The sequence below is a fragment of the Acanthopagrus latus genome, chromosome 2 (genome assembly GCF_904848185.1).
Source record: "Acanthopagrus latus isolate v.2019 chromosome 2, fAcaLat1.1, whole genome shotgun sequence".
Taxonomy (NCBI): domain Eukaryota; kingdom Metazoa; phylum Chordata; class Actinopteri; order Spariformes; family Sparidae; genus Acanthopagrus; species Acanthopagrus latus.
The window spans coordinates 27,726,377-27,744,050 of NC_051040.1; the positions used below are offsets into that span (position 1 = coordinate 27,726,377).

Below are 17,674 nucleotides of genomic sequence, written 5' to 3' on the forward strand. Positions count from 1 at the left end.
CTAAGTGGCTCCACATCAGCCAGTACAGATGTTTGCTGCCTGTATTAACTATGACCAATCGTACACACATAACACATAACAGCAATTCTTGCCACCATCATTACCTGCCAGTTAAATACAGGATTGCTTTTGGAGTTATTTCACTGACTTGGTCATAACATGACATAACATAACATGGTTCGGCCACCAGTTAAATTATGGAGCTAATGACTCCCCATCGCCTTCCCTGAGTTTAGACAAGTACATCGATGCTTGTAGCTATATTGTTATCATGCAATATCGTACTTAGCTGTATTGTTGTTATTATGTTGTTAACATTATGAGGTCTGAATGCAGCACTGTAGTTTTCCATGCCCACATTAGCTCCTCTACCGTGACAGAGGGTCTAAAGAAAACAATGACTGCTTGTATATTTCGAGGTCTTGCCAAAGGTTAACCTGACTGCAAGTCCTGAGCGATGAAACATTGGACTTAATTCCACCTTTAGGTATCATGTCTGTGCTTTCCAGGAGTTACTGAGATTGTTTTAATTGAACCTTTGACCCCAAATTAGACTGCATTATCTGTCTCATTAAGCCATGTCTCAAGTACAACCCTGCCCCTCAATCCATGTCTGACTCTAATTTATGATGGCTTTCAGGTTAGCCAGCAGGTTAGCCCTTAGGGACCTCTAGAGGAATGCATGTGTACTGTACTGCCGTCTGCAGAGGGCCTCAGGCAGCTTCTCCTCTTCATACACTAAGATGCTATCTGACTTGACATGTTTATTGTTAGAAGACTTAAGACCGGCCTTTTGTCTTCTCTATTGTGCTCTTTTCAAAAACGAGTCATTATATAATTAGAGAGGGTGTGTCAGCCTGTTCTGGTGTTTTGATCAGGACCGGGATTCACATGTGAGGCGTCTGACATGACTTCCAGATAGGTAGATAATCCGCCGTTATCGTCTGGGTAAGCATCTACAGATGGTGACAGCCGCCTGAGTCCTTGCAGTGAAAGCAGTGGAGACAGATAGCATCAGCGCTGAGACCCAGCCCACAGGCCAAACTGACGAATGAGACTCACATGAGAAATAACAGTTGCCTTCATGGACAGATGGCTCCATCCTTCTCTTTCGCTCTCTGTCTTTCGCCCACTCTTTGAGACCAGTTTCTGCACTGTGACTGACCTCCTACACTTCAGATATTTGATGTACCCGAGCGAATACCCTCATTACTAACAATCACGAGCCCGAGCTCACCCCTCTTTTGAAAACCTCTTTTGCATCAGCCATCAAAATTAAGCCACGTTTTGCATCGCACCAAAGTGTGGTGACACTGCAGGGATGGATGTGCTGCAGCTGCCATGAGTGTGGGAATCTTTCTCTGCTGTGAGAGGAATGTTGCAGGACATCATGAAAGACATCAGGGTCAGCAGGGTTCATGCTAGGGTTGTTGATCGTATCATCTGCAGATGAAAGATGAAGTGAAATTTACATATATATATACAGTACATACGGTGTGTATATATGTGAAACATTCATTTAGGCACTGAAACGTGCAGACGTGTCAGAGTTTCTGCTGGTGGTTTTTGTGCGTTGCTGGTCAGTGAAGCTTGAAGCACATGCAGGTGTTTCCCTCCAACCAGGCAGCGACAGGAAGTTTCAGGCTCAGCATTAGCGCACGATTGAATTTAGTCTGCAGATTTTTTACAGCTGTCCACTTGATGACCCTGGTAAACATTTTTTTCCTTTGCCTTGAGTTTTAGAAACAGGGTGCGCTGACAATAATTTCATATTCAACTTGACTGATATTCTTAAATGAGCGTAAACATCCTGCAGAGGGAAGCAAGTCTCTGCATGGTTGCAACCTGTTTCACAAGTTGGATCAAACTGTTGTTTCTGTTTCATTTGACTGACTTTGACCACAGCAGGAGAGATCTGACCCGAGGCCGTTACACGTCACTGTTTGAGCTGAAAAACAATCGCTCTTCTCGGTGTGTCTGAACGGAACATAGCATGATGACGATGATCTGAAAGTATGTTCTCAACCCTGATAAGAAGCACATTTTGACCTAATGTCAGTCAAGATTAAAGATCTCTGGTATTGGTAAACATGTCAGCTGTTAATCTTCCATAATATACTGGTGAGTGCTAACATGATGATTCATAAACCAAGTGATGAACGTGTGATAAATCTTAAAGTAGCATCTTCCAAACCACTTTTTTTGTGTGTGTTGTAATAAAAATGCTCCTAGGAAAACTTACCAACCTCTGATTTTAGTAAAATTATGAATGTAGGATTTTTATTTGGAAGAATGTTGGAACTGTGGCGTTACTGTGTTCATTTAAGAGTTTAAGAGTTCGTCCACTACCACCATCTGACGTTAGTTGTCTTAATAGCCCCTTTCAAGTTCTCGGAAAGAGGAAGGTAACCACAACAGATGACGGAAACACAAAAACCATACTCGATCGAAACACACTCTGCAAGATTTCTTCCTGGTTTCCTGCTAAATATGCAACTTGTTAAAACACCTTTTTATACAGCGTATGGAAATCAGGCAAACAATATATTTATATAGACAAAATATCGATTCAATTGAAAGGACTTTTGTTATATTTTTAAGAAATATAATTGTAAAAAACAGGCCAACAAACACAACCAGATGATCTTAAATCCTTCTATTTGTCTCAGAAATCAGTAGTAACAGTGAAGCCTTTCGGGGGATTTTATCCTTCAGCTCAAAGTCAAAGCTTTTACTGTTAAAAAGCCGACTGTGACACGCAGGGCTGGATTAAGCCTGTCTGGCCTGGGGGCTCAGTGAAAAGTGTCAGGGGTACATAATGTTAGAGTCCTAATTCATATGTACATCAGTAATTACGACTTTGAATTCCTGTAAACTGTTATCTTGTTTTATAGTTGTTTTTGCCCTCACTGTAAGCCTGCGTCTTCCTGTCTTCCTCTTCTTTCACTCACATGTTTAACACGGTCAGTTGTTATGATTGTCTGATTTGGGATTTTGGTTGAATGCTTCAATTCACAGTTAACAGGACAAAAGGAGGAGTTGGCTGCCATGCCTGAGCGTCAGTTAGTCAAGTTGGGAGTGAGACTCAAAAATAAAATGCTCTTGCAAAATAGGTCCTTTAACCATGGCTGACAGTGAAACCAGCTTTTGCACGAGGACGCGAAACAGATGCGCCAGTCACGATTTCCACACTGAGTCAGCATCACCTGTGTTGTGATTACCGAGGTATCTTGCTAAATTAAAGCCTGTCGTCTGTTATCAAGATGTTCTGATTATGCAACTCACATGCCTTGACAGGTCAAAATGCCACAGCCACACATGGCAAACAGACATATCCGGCTCATTTTACTCCTCTCTTCTGGGAAATAGAAATTCAGGATTGAGTTCAAAATGGTGCTGATTATGTACGACACACATCCAGAGCAAGTTCTAACTCATATTAGGAGTTCATTTAATCTCTCTCTTTTGAGCCTCAGCTCACAAATCACAGGGTTCGAGGAGGAGGGAGGGTCACTGCTTGACAGACACCGGGACCTGGCTGATTTGACAGGTCCACCCCAGCTTTCCTGTGGCTCACACTACCCCCTGCCCCTCCCCCATTTTTACTTTTAAACTTAAAGAAAGACTCAGGCTTCAAGGTCGACAAGTATTTTGTATGGTGGAGTGTGGAGGATGAATTGAGGAGTGTCACAGCAGCCGATGATGGCGGCGTCGTCATCGTACTTCACAATAGAGTTCTCTGGATGTCTGGAAGTGCAGTCACGGGTGTGCAGTGTGAACAGCAGGGGCTGAGCACACAGCCCTGGAGGGTTTCGGTGCCGAGCACTAACGTGGAGGAGTGCCATGGGTGCGGGGTGGGATGCAGAAAGAGTTCAGGAAGTCTCTGTCATTTAAGATTAAACCTGTTATAGAAATAGTTTTGCATTAGCCAAATGTTTCCTTTTTACTTCTGGTGATTGCGTTAATGCTTGAAAAAATGGTGAGTGGTGATCATTTGATCATACTGAACAGAATGTTTTTTGCAGCATAAACTTGTGTTTGTTTTTTCTGAAACAATCCAAAATTCAATCTAAAAAGGTCAAATCAGTGTTGTGAAACGATGCGAGAGCATCAATAACACTTGTTGCAGATATGTTCAGTTCATGGTTCACCAAAAACCATTAGCATGTTCAATGAACACCCTCTTCTGGAGTTTTCTTCCATGGGTAATTTTAACTTTTGACAAAGACAGACTTGCTGTTTCCCCTGCTTCCAGTCTCAGTGCTAAGCTAGGCTAAGCATGTGTTGACTCCAGCTCTGTACTTAAGCTCATTTGCTCTTAGATGAGAAGAACACTATTAATCTCTGTGTTTTGTTCCCAACTTGTATATATATATCTTTGAATCTGAAATAGTTTTGTAGGAATTGCTGATTTAAATACAGTTGAATGTACCAGACTGCATTCAGTTATTTATGGATGCACTCAATATACATTTGGTATTAGTCACAAAGTCTACAGAAAAAAAAACTGAAGTTCTATGGAACTTCGGTTTGAGAAGGCGGGCTGAAATGTCTGACACACATTATTTGCATCAGTGCCGTTTTAATAGATTTGCCTTATTTGTCTGTGATGCATTTGAATGTATACGTGTCATTCTTAATGTCCATTCAAAATCATTTCTGTGTACGTCTGGAATCAATGGGGGTCTTTTTGCTTCTCTTTTTAAAATGCTTTATCTCTTGTTGTTATGATTCAAATTGAATAGCATCAACACTGAGACTAGATGCTTGAGGGAGATCTGTGGTGAGAGAAGCTGGGACATCCCAGGGGGGTTCTTGCCATATTCAGGTTGCTATAAAGCCTGTCAGTCAACCCGCCACTTTGATTTTCTTCAGTTAAACTACATGATATATTCCAGATAAGCAGTATGCACTGGGAGAAATGTAAGTACAATGCATAATTACTATTTCACAATTACATGATGCTATCCTCATTTCATGCACATTGTCCTGTGTTATTTGTATATATTATATTGATTTGAATAGTCATTTTAGATCTGCTTGATATGTTTGGAAGAGTAACCGACAGTTTGAGATAAATACTGAAGCGCTGAAATTGTCCTCTCCGTCCACATTGCATTTTCTTGTCGCTTAGAGGAGGTAAACACAGTAATACGAGCATAACTTGTGAATATACAGTAATACAATTCATTACCTTAGCCTTGCAATACTTAAAAAAACAAAAAAACAAAAACGTTTGTGTAATTGCTCGTTTTTAGCCATTTCGATTTTTCGATAGAATAATAATCTGGTTGAATATTGTAACTCTGGTGTGTCGTTGGGAGAGACAATTTGATTTAGCTGAACTTGTCTGAATTTTCCAATTCTTTGTTTTGGACCAACTGTAATTAATATTCCATAATTACTATGACTTATTAAAAATGTAAAACCCACATTGACGGATGAAAACTAACTTATAAATTGAGGTTTGGGGATTTTAGGAAAACTTTGAACAGTAGAAGAGAGTAGCATGTAGTAAGCTGTTGTGTCAGATGCTTTTGGAAAGAGGAAGGTGGTCTTTTGGAAGTTGGTGGTGTGTTGCTATGAGGCTCGATATCTTGATATGCAAAATGGTGGCAGGCCTCCACCGCAGTAAACTACAGCACAGCTGTGGGGCTTCCTCTTTTTTGTTGGTTGAGTCTGTGCATGTGCCACAATGTTTGTCATGTGTGCGTGTTCATGTGTGATTGTTTAAACAGAAAGAAATACAAGACGACAACATCTCCCGTTCAGTTTTTGTTCAAAGATCCATACTGTTACATGAATTCTAGGCCATTTATTTTAGGTGTTTTTGGCACAAGGCCTCCTGCATATCAGGCAAATTATTTCACAATAAAAGACCTTTAAAATAGATATAAACAAATATTATATCCAATATTTCCTCTTTAGATTTGATACATTTTCTCAGCCCCAGGCTCCATCTGTGTAACCTAACTAACGATAAAACAAATTTTATTTAAAAGCACCACATCAGCACTGCACTGTTGTAAATCACTTACTGTGATAAGCACCCCTCACACTCCTTTGCCTGGAAACCTTGTTACTGTTGGCTGTGTGACAGCTTCTCCTCCTGACCTCATGTAACACTGCAGTTACTAAGGCCATGACTAAGACGGCACACCAGCCCCTCTGTACATCTACAATCAGTACTTGATCACATTAAAAAAGTTGGTGCACACTCTCCAAAAAGAAATATCTTGTGATCGTACAAATACACAGTTTACAAAGTTTGAGTAGATTTTGGGGAGCGGACCGAGTCAAATGTTGATGCTCACCAGACCTCCTCCCCAGCTGTAGCTGCTAACATACAGAGCAGCAGGGATGATGTATTTTTGTAGGCTGGAATTTATCGTAGTCATGGCTCCCTCCACAAAAGATCAGTGGGGCTTTTGCATTGGATTTTAGATTATGCAGAAAATGTTACGAAATAGCACTTACAATTACCATGCACTTGAGCCGAAACAACCCAACTTGTTGCTGGATGTAGCCTTGTAGACTCTGGCTCGCTAGTGTAAGATGGCAGTGAAGTGGAGACTCATTTCAAACACTCATTGGTCTGCAAGCATTGACACCTGTTGTTTTATAACTTTCACTAAGAATTCTGTGCAGTTAATGTACTGCCATTATTGCAAATACTATTGTGAGAACAATAAGAACAGGTTAAGAGTCATGGCAAGACTAACTGGAGGCTTAATAGAGTGTCAGTTGTGTTTCCAGTCTGTGTTTCTGTTAAGCATCATGGACTTGTCTGCACAGGGCACATTGACACCGCGTTTTGTTTGTCTGGAGAGGACCAATTAACCTGTCTGACCGATAGAGATACATCAATCAGCTGCAGATAGGAATCTGGACTACTGTTAAGTCACCTTCAGACAATAACAAGTTGAGGTTAATGCATTACCGATATTACAAACCAGGATGCCAAACAAAGAAAGTAAAGTTCCTTTATGCTACATGAAAATATAAAACAACACAATTTTATGGAGTGAACTGGAGTGTTGAGGGTGAGCTGAGGAGTCTCACAGCCAGAGGAGTGAAGCTGCTGCGTAGTCTGGTGGTATGCCAGCAGATTTTGTTAAAGGAGCACTCTGTAGTTTTGGTCAAAAACTTGTAATGAGAAGAGACAGATCTTCATCAGCGGATCTTTTTCTGCCTAAACAAACTAAATAATCAAACTCTCTTTGTTTTCATGGCTGAAAAAATTGAATTAAACAAACTGACCTTAAAGGACAATTTATACTATTTTACTTTTTTCTTACTTTTTCCTCTGAGAACAGCTTGATCTCAGACTATATAAAATACATTATGCCCATCTTACAGGATTTCCCATCATCGATCCTACCAAACACCATGGCACATTGACAGTCCCCCCCTTGTCTGACTTGCCATTTGGACAATAAAATATGTTTTTTAATAAAATTCTTCTTCAGCTTTGCAGCTCAGCTTCAGAGAAACTGAAGCGCCATCAGGGCTCATAGCTATGTGCACATGGCTTGTAAGCAGAGAACTGTCTAACTACTGAACTTCTGCCCCTTAAATCTCTTAAATAATGTGTCACTTTAGGATTGATGTGTGTGGCATTAGACAAGAGGATAATTTTCACTTCAGCGTCGGAGCAGACAGCTAACAGGAACTGCCCAAACCTCTGCAATTAAAGTCAAATCCCACAACAGTGGCTTGTTGTCAATGAGACTTTATGTGAGTAATATACAGTAAAAGGCCTTCAGCTGTGTGCAGTTTTTTAATCCTTTTAAGAAACTCAGATGAGATGTTTATGTTGGAATTAAGATACTCTGAATAAGACCAAGGGCAAAATATTAGTATTTCAGAACAAGAGTTAACCAAAAAATACACACAAAGAACTGACCTTACAGTTTTAACTAGGGACATACTATAATAACTGTAATAATGTAATAATTTGGGTGGATCTAAAAAAAAAATAAAAAAAGAAAAGAAAAGAAAAAAAAATACAGATGTTCCACTTGATTTGAATACCATCCATTACTTACTAATAGATTTATGACCAGAAAAGACCCCATAAGACTATAGCTGTTTCACACAGTTGCAGCAAAGATGGAATAAGATAATTTATGCAAAAGAAAAGAAACTTAAAGTAGTAGTACAGCTGGGGCTTTAGAAATCCTGATCATAGCTAACTTGTTAGTTTATTGAGAAGTCCTGCCTCTTCCTGTGTGCCCGATAGGAGCCATTGTGGAAAACATGCATACAGTAGTCAGGGGCAAGGAACAAAAACATTTTGGATCCCATTTGTGTTGTGAACTGTCAGGCTGGTTGTTAAAATGTGTTCCATTAATGATAATGTCCTAGTTTTTCAGTGTCCTCAGTGCTTATCTGAGGCCCATCTTGTCTTCATTTACGATCAGCTTTATTGAGGAACAGGTGGGCTATTGTTCCAAGGTTGAAACATGGTATTCAATAAAACTGATTCAAGTAGAGGCAGTGTGCTTGTTTGTGAGGGATTGAGCCAAATGATCTCTTTCTATTTGATTTATATTTACATTTAGGGCATTTAGCAGATGCTTTTGTCCAAAGAGACTTACAATAATAAGTACATTTGTCACATGAAAGAAACTACATCATATCACTGTCAATAGAGTAAAAGATAAGAAAACTAGAAACAATTGTCAAGCCCTCATCTGAGCATCGTAGCTGCTATTTATCAAGGATTTCATTAATGTTTTACAGTGTCCCACCTTTTCTTTTCCTTTTTTTTTTTTTTTCAAAATCGTTGTATTAATTAGATTTTTTTTTTACTGAAATTGAATAAATATGCCCAATTGCTTTGGAAAACTCTGCCCTTTGCAAACCTCAGCTTTGAAATGATATCATGATATCAAACAGCCATTTTATTTCATGATAGCCATTTTCACCATAATTTAATTTTTTGTCTTCATTAACATTGATTTCACATGACTGTGTGTTAAGAAACATGTTTTAGTTTACAATAACGGCAACAAGACTGTTTCAGATGTTGAACCTACTTTAGATGTCTTTAGAAATCCAAATGGGTCTTGAATAGACACCAAGATATTTATTCTTCTTCCACAGCCACAGACATGGCTTGACGTTCAGATATTTACCCTGTTTTGCATGTAAACAGATGTCCAAAAGAACTTCTAACCAGATGTTTTGATGTCTGACCCGTGGTGCTTTGTTTTGAACATCCATAAGCGTCTAATAAGTCTTTTAGAAGTTACTTAAGGACTCATTCTGCCCATAAAAGACTAATGATAAATCCTGCACCTGCAGACAGTAGACAGCATGCAACTGACACACATACTTCCCTTGAAAAATAAAACTGATCAACTAGACCTGCAGCCTTTTGTTGATTTGGAATCATGAGAGCTGTTGTACATAGCGTGTACATAGATCAGCCTCCACCTGCAGATGGGCAGATGTCATTCTGCACACTGCGGAGCTGCTGTGGGGGAAAAATGTCATTACCCTCAATGACTCTCTGGCCCCGGGCTGTACTGGCTGATGGCATTTTCTGCAGTTAGACATGTACAGTACTGTTCTTTGAGGTTTTTCCGCAGAGGCCCTGTCTGTCGGGTCAGATTTCACCTCATGCCTAGACTTGCAGGAAGTCACTGGTTGTAAAAATATGGATGCATTGGGAGACCTTTAATCCTGAAGTGTGATATATTCAAATGAAAATGAGTTGTCCTACAGTTCTTTGAAACTACCACACAAATATTTAATAATAATAATACTTTGCTATTTTCAGCAAGTAGTAGATACCTGTTTCAAGACAACCAACTGTTTTCTGACTCATTTCTGTCTTAACGCCTGCAAGTCTATAAACCGAGGTATCATTTTCACTAACTCAACAATCTGTCTCTCTTTCACTGTCAAACTACGTCACTTGATTCCTGATTATGAAGGTGTATTTGTTGGTAATATATAATTTGTCGAGCAAATGGACATTTAGGAAATCGTACCAAAGTTGGACCAACCTGCTGATGTGACAGAGTGTAAATGGTAAAAAAAATGTGCTTCAGTTTATTGACCTGCAGAAGCTGAGCAGAAAATTGATTGAAACAAAGCTGCGACAACTCATTTTAACTCAGAGGCCTGCTGAGGGGAAGTTAGACAGAGACGGTTTGAAAACTAAAATGGCATGATCATCAGAGGCTGAGCAGAAAGCAGTTTGACTTAAACCTAAATGGCACTAATGAATGTCTTAAAGGAGGAAGCAACTATTTATTTGCTGCTTATTTGACAAAAGCACAATCATAATTATTTAATGCATTAAATTTCAATAGATGACCGGTACTTCAGAGAAATCTGAAATATGTAACTTGGTAATATCAACCTACTAACCATGAAATTGTATGACCTGTAAAAGGGGGCGTAATCTTACCGACCCATTTTAGAATTTACACTCATATCCATAATGCATTACATATATGCATAAATAGTATAACACATGCAGAGTTGCTATAGGCATTAATAACATTTTGTGATGCGTTTAAAAAAAAAGTCATGGTAAGGCAGTAAAATGCACAAACAAAGTCACAGTGGATGCTTAAGCCTTGACTACAGACTAGTGATTCAACTAGTAAGATAGGGTAGGATTTTCAATTATCCATAGATCTGGATGAAAAAAACACTGGATGTATTTAGGTTGCTGATATGAGTTAGTCCAGTTTGATACTATCTTATAATACTATTCCAGAGATAAACACAGTGAGTTCATTTTTTCCTGTCAATGTCAAACTCTTCTCTGTGTCGGCACTGACACCATCCATGACCACTGGAGACAGCTGAAGGGAAATGAAGTCACGTGTATCTGTCTCTCTCTGTCTGCTTCTGGCCTCTCTAGCGCCACCATCAGCACTAACCAGACCCAAACCATACCAAGGTGTTCGGGTCAGAGACCCAGTCAAAGAGCTGCTGAGGAGGAAGAGAAGTCTGGAGCTTCACAGCGCCAAGACAGCGCCCCCTACTGTGGTGAGGACACCATGATATGCAACATTAACATGCATGTTGGACAATATAACATATTGTTTTGCAGTAACATATATTAAAATGATTCTGAGGAATACATTTACATTCTGACACAGTTTTTACACAACAGAGCAAGGTTTCCCTCAGGTTTGGCTCTCCACCCTTTCCAAAGAAAATCACACCCTGCAAACACAGCTACTGCATTCTTCACCCCTACGCCTTCATCCCAGCATCATTAGTCATTAAACAAATAAGGAGCAGAGGATTAGTTGTTACAGTATGGTGCAATGATTGTTCAGGATTATGGTCCGTCAGAATACTCAAATATTTCAAACCTGCACTTGAAAACTACTGAAAACATAGTAAAAATGTGGAGTCTATTTCATAGACTCTGTCTATGAAGTAGACTCCACCTAAGAAAAATAGTAGAGGAGCAGTGTTCTTTTTTTCATCCTTGAATACACGTGAACAATTTAGCCAGTTTTCTTTTAAATGCACAGCTGAATAACATGCTGCATTTGTGAGAGCATCGTGTCACCATTTTTCAGGAGGGCTGAAATTCTTCACTCATCAGAACGGCCATGTTGATGAATGAGTGTCAGTGATCTCTATGCTTTAGGACACGGCACAGATCAAAACAGACGCACGTGGCTGAACCTGCAGATGCGCCCTGCATTGTTTCTAAAAGTGAACCCTATAGAGCAGAGGCTGAAGCGAGGCGGCTCGACATTGTTATTGTGGTAGCAATTTTTTTTACAACCTGATAATTGAACAAATTATAGATGGTGTATTCAAGCTGTGGAGCCATCAGGATGTGAGCAGTCAGGACCCAGGGCCTATCCCAGAGCGAAGGGGGGGGATTTTGTCCTTATATAATCCAGGTGTTTTTCCATGACAGTTACAGCCATTCCCTGCATGGCTCCAGGGCTGGGCACAGAGCCCTATGCAAAATAAGCTGCAGCCTTGCCAAAGAGCCCTCCCTCTTGCTATTTATCACACACACACACACACACATCTTTTGATAAGAGAGAAAAACATGAAGCATCATGTGGTACTGAGTGTACTTGTTATTAGGTTGCACAATGCCATTAAAAGACGCACATGTTTCTACAAAAAAATCTTCTAAAACTCATTTTGGATATATCATTTGTGGCGTCTTTGACCTCAGCATACTTCATTTTCTTAGAGCCGATTTCACCTATCTTGTGTACTTTTCACCTAGGAATGTAGTGGCATCTAGCAGATATCTTGCAGACATAATATGTATATATATATATATATATATATATATATGTACATACACACACACACACACACACACACACACACGCACACACACAGTACATTAGTTTCACAGAAAAGAAATGCTGCCTCATATCACGCTAAATATCAGCACACTTAGTCAGCGATAACTGACAAGATATTTAGGGCTGGGAGTGTGCCAAAGACAATCAAAGGAATTACAAGTCCTTCTTTAGAAAATGAGCTTCTTGTCTTTGACGTCCCCAGCAGCTTCTGGAAGCTTCTCGAATGGAGATCAGGTTTAGGAAAATCTAATGAATTGGGTTAGATAACTATGTTACATATTCACAATGTAAGTTTAAAGAACACAAGTGACTCTCGCTTTCACACTGGACAGTGGCCTCCTTGTTAAAAGTTCTATGTTTGTTTGCATCAAACATCTCCTCCTTGTGCTGACTTGTTGCTCTCTATACAACTTAATTACATACAACTGACTAGAGGTCGCCGTCTAAAAAGAAGCATGAATATGAGTTGTAATAAGCTGCTTTCACAGTTGACTTATATAATCTGAGGATGAAAAGCTGTTTATTTGGGGTTTTCACATTGAGCGACAACACAGAAATTGTGTGACAACAGAACTGCCATACCGCTGTTTGGGGTGAACTGTCCCTTTACTGTCCGACAGTTTCCCTCTTAAAATCAGAGGGCGGGCTTTAGTTTGCTGATCTGCTGAGCCTGATGTGAAGGCAGCAGGATCACTGTTCAAACAGAGAGCTTTGGTTTGAGATATTTGTATTTGACACAGGACCATGAGGAAGTGCACTCATAAATAACACACCCAGGACTCATCAACAACTGGTATGCTGTTTATTGATGTTATCAGAGCTGGAGCCAGCCCCAGCCTCCGGCGGGGTGCAGCAGGGTACAGCCTCTGAACGTGTGTGCAGCTGCAGCCATTACTGGTCCAGAGTTCTTTCACTCTCCACACCTACAAAAGTCCTGACACCCCCAGCTCTTGGCTGAGATGGTGTCTCGGTGTAATGATGGAGCGCAGCGACTCTCCACCCGTTGCCAAAGCTGGAACACTAACCAGCTCCTCAGCGCCTCAGGTGTCTGACAGCACAAGCCCTGCTGGCTGAGTGCAGGCAGCAGGATGCAGTCTTTTCACTGCTGCTCATGTCAAGCAACACTGACGCCAGTTGTCAGTAATGTCCCTGCTGCCTCTCTCATTCCCTCTTACTCTCTTCTCATTACTGTAGTGTGCTGCATCACAGTTCATTACACACTCACCCTTATAGGAGTGACAGAGCAAACACGCGTCTTTGCACATGCATACACTTGTAGAAACATGTGGTCCAGTGCATTGACCAGTGGTGAAACATATACTTTACTTGAATATGTCCATTTTATGCTGCTTTCTGTCTCTACTCCACTACATTTGAGATAGAAATATTGTGCTAGCAGCTGTGCAGCTGCAGTGCTGTTTTGCTGTGAAGCTCCAGAAAGATTTATGAGCTACAAAACTTTATTTCTTAGGTGAAAAGTTCTGTTTTAAGAATGGATTCCACCCCACAGGAAGCACTGAAGAAACAACTAAATGAGCATGTATTAAGATGGACTCGATCGATTTAATCTTGAACTTGATATGACTTTTATACATTGTTTTCTTTAAGTGTAGTAATAGTCGTTCTTATCTACTTCCGTGGGTGCAGCCGGACTTCACCCTTTGTCTTTGAACAACTCCTGCTGCTGGAGGACAAGAGTGGCCGTTGTGCCATCTGGGAATATGATATCTACTTACGCAATCTGATCAATTATTAACTTGCAGCTTGGAGGTTTCTGTGAATTTTGGTTTGTGGGAGACGTGTATGTGCTGATCCAACACCAATTACCGTGGATCACAGATGTGTATTTAAGAAGATCCATTTCCACTGAAATCGCAGTGGCAATACATTCACAAGCCAGGCCATTTAAGCCAGCTCTACCCCAAGACAAAGACGACAGAATTACAAACCTTAACTGACTCTTGAAAACGGATCAAGTTGTGTTGTATTTGTATTTAGCATAATCCTGTTTTTCAGATTTGAAAAACCTTACAGAATCCTGCTTAAGTCACAAATGAATCAACTTGTAAAAGCTGAATGGGCATAAGACCTGTTCAAGACCATACCTGTATGTTAAAACACTTACTAATACACACACACACACACACACACACACACACACACACACACACACACACACACACACACACACACACACACACACACACACACACTCAGCTGCTGCTCACACCTGGACTTGATCAGTACAAGTGTAAATACCACATATTTATATATCAACAGTACAGTTTGAGGAGCGAGCAGCATATGGTTCCATTGCAAATTATTGACATGCTCAACTCACTTTTTTGATTGTTGTTCTGTGTTTTGTTTTAGGATGTGGTCGCACATAACAACCAGTCATCATATACACAAGGTACATGTTCATTCCTGACATTTGACTGTTACCAGACGCGTTTCCTCAGATTGATTCATGTAAGTATCTCTTCCCGGCTCTTTGGAATTCAGGCATCTTCGGCTCTGACGTTGCCGGTGGCTCCCCACCCGAGTCGTCGACTGCAGTCAGCGATGGGGGGCTGCAGTGTGCGGGATGGAAAGCTGCAGCCCCTGCAACCGGCGCTGGCCTTCAGCATGCTGTGACGCCCTGGTCTTCATGCGACTACATCCAGCAGGACCGTCCGGCTCAGACTCTGGCCTACTCAGCCACCCCCACCCTCACTGCTGATGTGTACATGCAGACTCTGTGTCCCAGCTACACCATGCTGACTTACACGCACGCACCGCTGCTCACCAACTTTGGGGTGAGTAGACTTTTGCCAGGCAAGGCCTTTTCTCAAAGGTCTTGGTGACAGTGCACATCCTGGGAAAATCATTTTAGAGAAAAGCTCCATTTTCCTCACCGCATCAGCCATAATTTCTCCTGATGACTCCCGATAAGTGTTTTATTTGCATTGTGTGGGCAGAAACCATGTCAACAAGGGTCCTTTGTTGTTGTTTCAGACCATACCTATGGGCCCCACACCAGCCTCCATCCCTCAGATGGAGCTCCCAGACTCAGGGCTGACCTACCTCCCCTGGGCCCAACCCCTCACCACCATATCGACCATGCCCAGCCCAGGGGTCCAGTTTGCCCCCGGCTCTGCAGCCCTGCCTGGTTCGCCTCTGGTCCATATGCCACTGTCCATGTCTTTGACCACCATGATTCCTCAGCTGGAGGCCCAGGGAGTAGATTCTCAGCCACCGATACTGGACCTCCCGCAGCGCTCAGACCACCAGCTGGAACCTGGACCACAAGGCCAGTCACTGGATGAAGATCCAGGGGTCGAGGCGGAATCGCCGAGCCTCCTTGATAAACTTCTGGAGGCTCAAAAGGATGATGGCAGCGAGCAGGACAAAGACTCATACAGCAGCTCACTCTTCATTTCAAATGTCTGAAAATATGTGTGTGTGTATGTGTGTGTGTGTGTGCACGTGTGTGTTCTCTCTGCAACGAGAAGTACGTTTGTTTTTCAGAGATAATTTGAGTTCATCTCAACTTAGGTCTTTATTTTGCAGCTGTGGCCATAATTTCTATAGATTGCGATAGCGCTGAACTCACCAAAGTAATCGCTGCGATTAAAGCAGGGATACTAACCAGGTAAAGTGGACAACTTCCTGTAAATCGCATGCAGTCAGGGGCCTCAAGGGCCCTCCGGTCGTCTCTTTGACAATGACTTTGCAACACTTATTACACTGATCAGGACATGCACAAGGAAAACTGAATTTTAAAGCTTGGATTTAGGGTTGGAAAATCTTTTAACATACTGATAGCAATCAGTTAGACAGATTGTGTGGCTGTGGCTGTCACAGACCTCTAATAAGGCCATTGAGTCATTTCATTTAGATTGGATGAAATGTGCTTGTCAACCTAGTACCTGCCTACCTGCAAACACTCTGCCCGCTGGCTCTGCGTGGATAAATTGCTAAATCTAAGATGGCTAGTTGCAAAAGAATGAAAGGGAAAGTGCAGGCATATTTCCCGATGCCAACAGCAGACATGTTTGTTGTTGACATTCATCATGATAATGTTAGTGTTAGTGTGTGTTTTCTTACATGAGGGAGTTGGACACAGTTACGGATGGCAACAATGCTCTGTGCTCACAGTACACAGCCTCTGAGCCCGTTGTTCAGCAGTTAGCACGAAGCACACAACCCCTGAGCTTTTTTGTGGCATTAAACAGAGTTGTTTATTTATTACACCAAAAAAGCTAAAAGGGCTCGTTGAAAGTTGCAAACTAACTGCTCACACACACCTCTGTATTGACCAGCAGGAGCCACTGGGCATGTAGTGTTGGTGTAGTTAGAGCGTGCTCATGTGTTTTAGAGCAGTGGCTCTGAAGGGAATCCAGGATAGAGGGATTATTTTTAATTGGATACAACAAAACTGAGCTTCCTGTTGCTGGTTATTATCTTATCAACCCCACTTTTAAGACCTGATCTTGTGTAGGGACCCTATCACAGAAATCTGTCCAGAAAAAAAAAAAGTAAAATGATGTAAGGATAATTTTGACTGTGTATCAATGTACAATCAACAATTATAATCATTTCTATGAAGGCATAGTTGATATTATTGCACCTGTATTGTACTATATTGTGTAATTATCTGTACATCAGCTGTCACTTGTTGAGGAGTCAGTTGTTATAAAATACATTAATAAACACTCAAATTCGTTTATACACCTAATGCTTAATACATGAGGCTAAATGCTGCCGTGTTTATGGATCTTGACAGTTTAATTAGTCAGTACATTGAAGAAGTGATGGCCAAATCTGGTAAAATGAGACCAAAGTTGTCACAAGCCAGAATTAACTTGTAGTTACACTTTTCTTTTTACACTTTTCCTGCAATGACAGCCAGAATACTTTTTCTTATTGATTTTTAAAAAAAAAAAAACATACATGGGATGTAGCGAAGGGAAAAGCAGCCCCTGTTTTAATTTTTGCAGAATGTAGTTTTAGTATTATTTCATGCTAATGTATGTAATACAGTCCTGCTGCTCTAACTAACAGGTCTTTTGGATGTTTTAAGACTGTTATTAAATTTGTAAACTACTGATGATTTTCTTGACCCATATTTGATTTGAATTCATCCTTTTTGCAGCAAAAACTGTCATTCAACACCAGGAAAAAGATGCTGTCGTTGTTGTTGTTGTGTGTGACACAGTTACCATAAAGTGCTGTCCCTCTCCTCGTAGCCTTCGGGTGTTTACCTTTCTTAGACACCCTGTCAATAACACTGTCAGTTAACAAAAGCCTACAGGATGTTGATGAAGCTTCTCATTCATCCAGCTCATGTTAATTCTAAATACTGTACCGTAGAC

At 40.9% G+C, this 17,674-nt stretch overlaps 1 protein-coding gene across 1 annotated transcript; it reads left to right on the forward strand.

The window, feature by feature from the left end:
* Nucleotides 1-4,687: 4,687 nt before the first annotated feature.
* On the forward strand, nucleotides 4,688-17,407 carry LOC119030381 (POU domain class 2-associating factor 1). Its single transcript, XM_037117912.1, has 5 exons — nucleotides 4,688-4,923; nucleotides 10,886-11,013; nucleotides 14,691-14,730; nucleotides 14,823-15,115; nucleotides 15,315-17,407. The coding sequence occupies exons 1-5, from the start codon at nucleotides 4,908-4,910 to the stop codon at nucleotides 15,747-15,749; spliced, it is 912 nt and encodes a 303-aa protein (XP_036973807.1). The 5' UTR covers nucleotides 4,688-4,907; the 3' UTR covers nucleotides 15,750-17,407.
* Nucleotides 17,408-17,674: the final 267 nt, after the last annotated feature.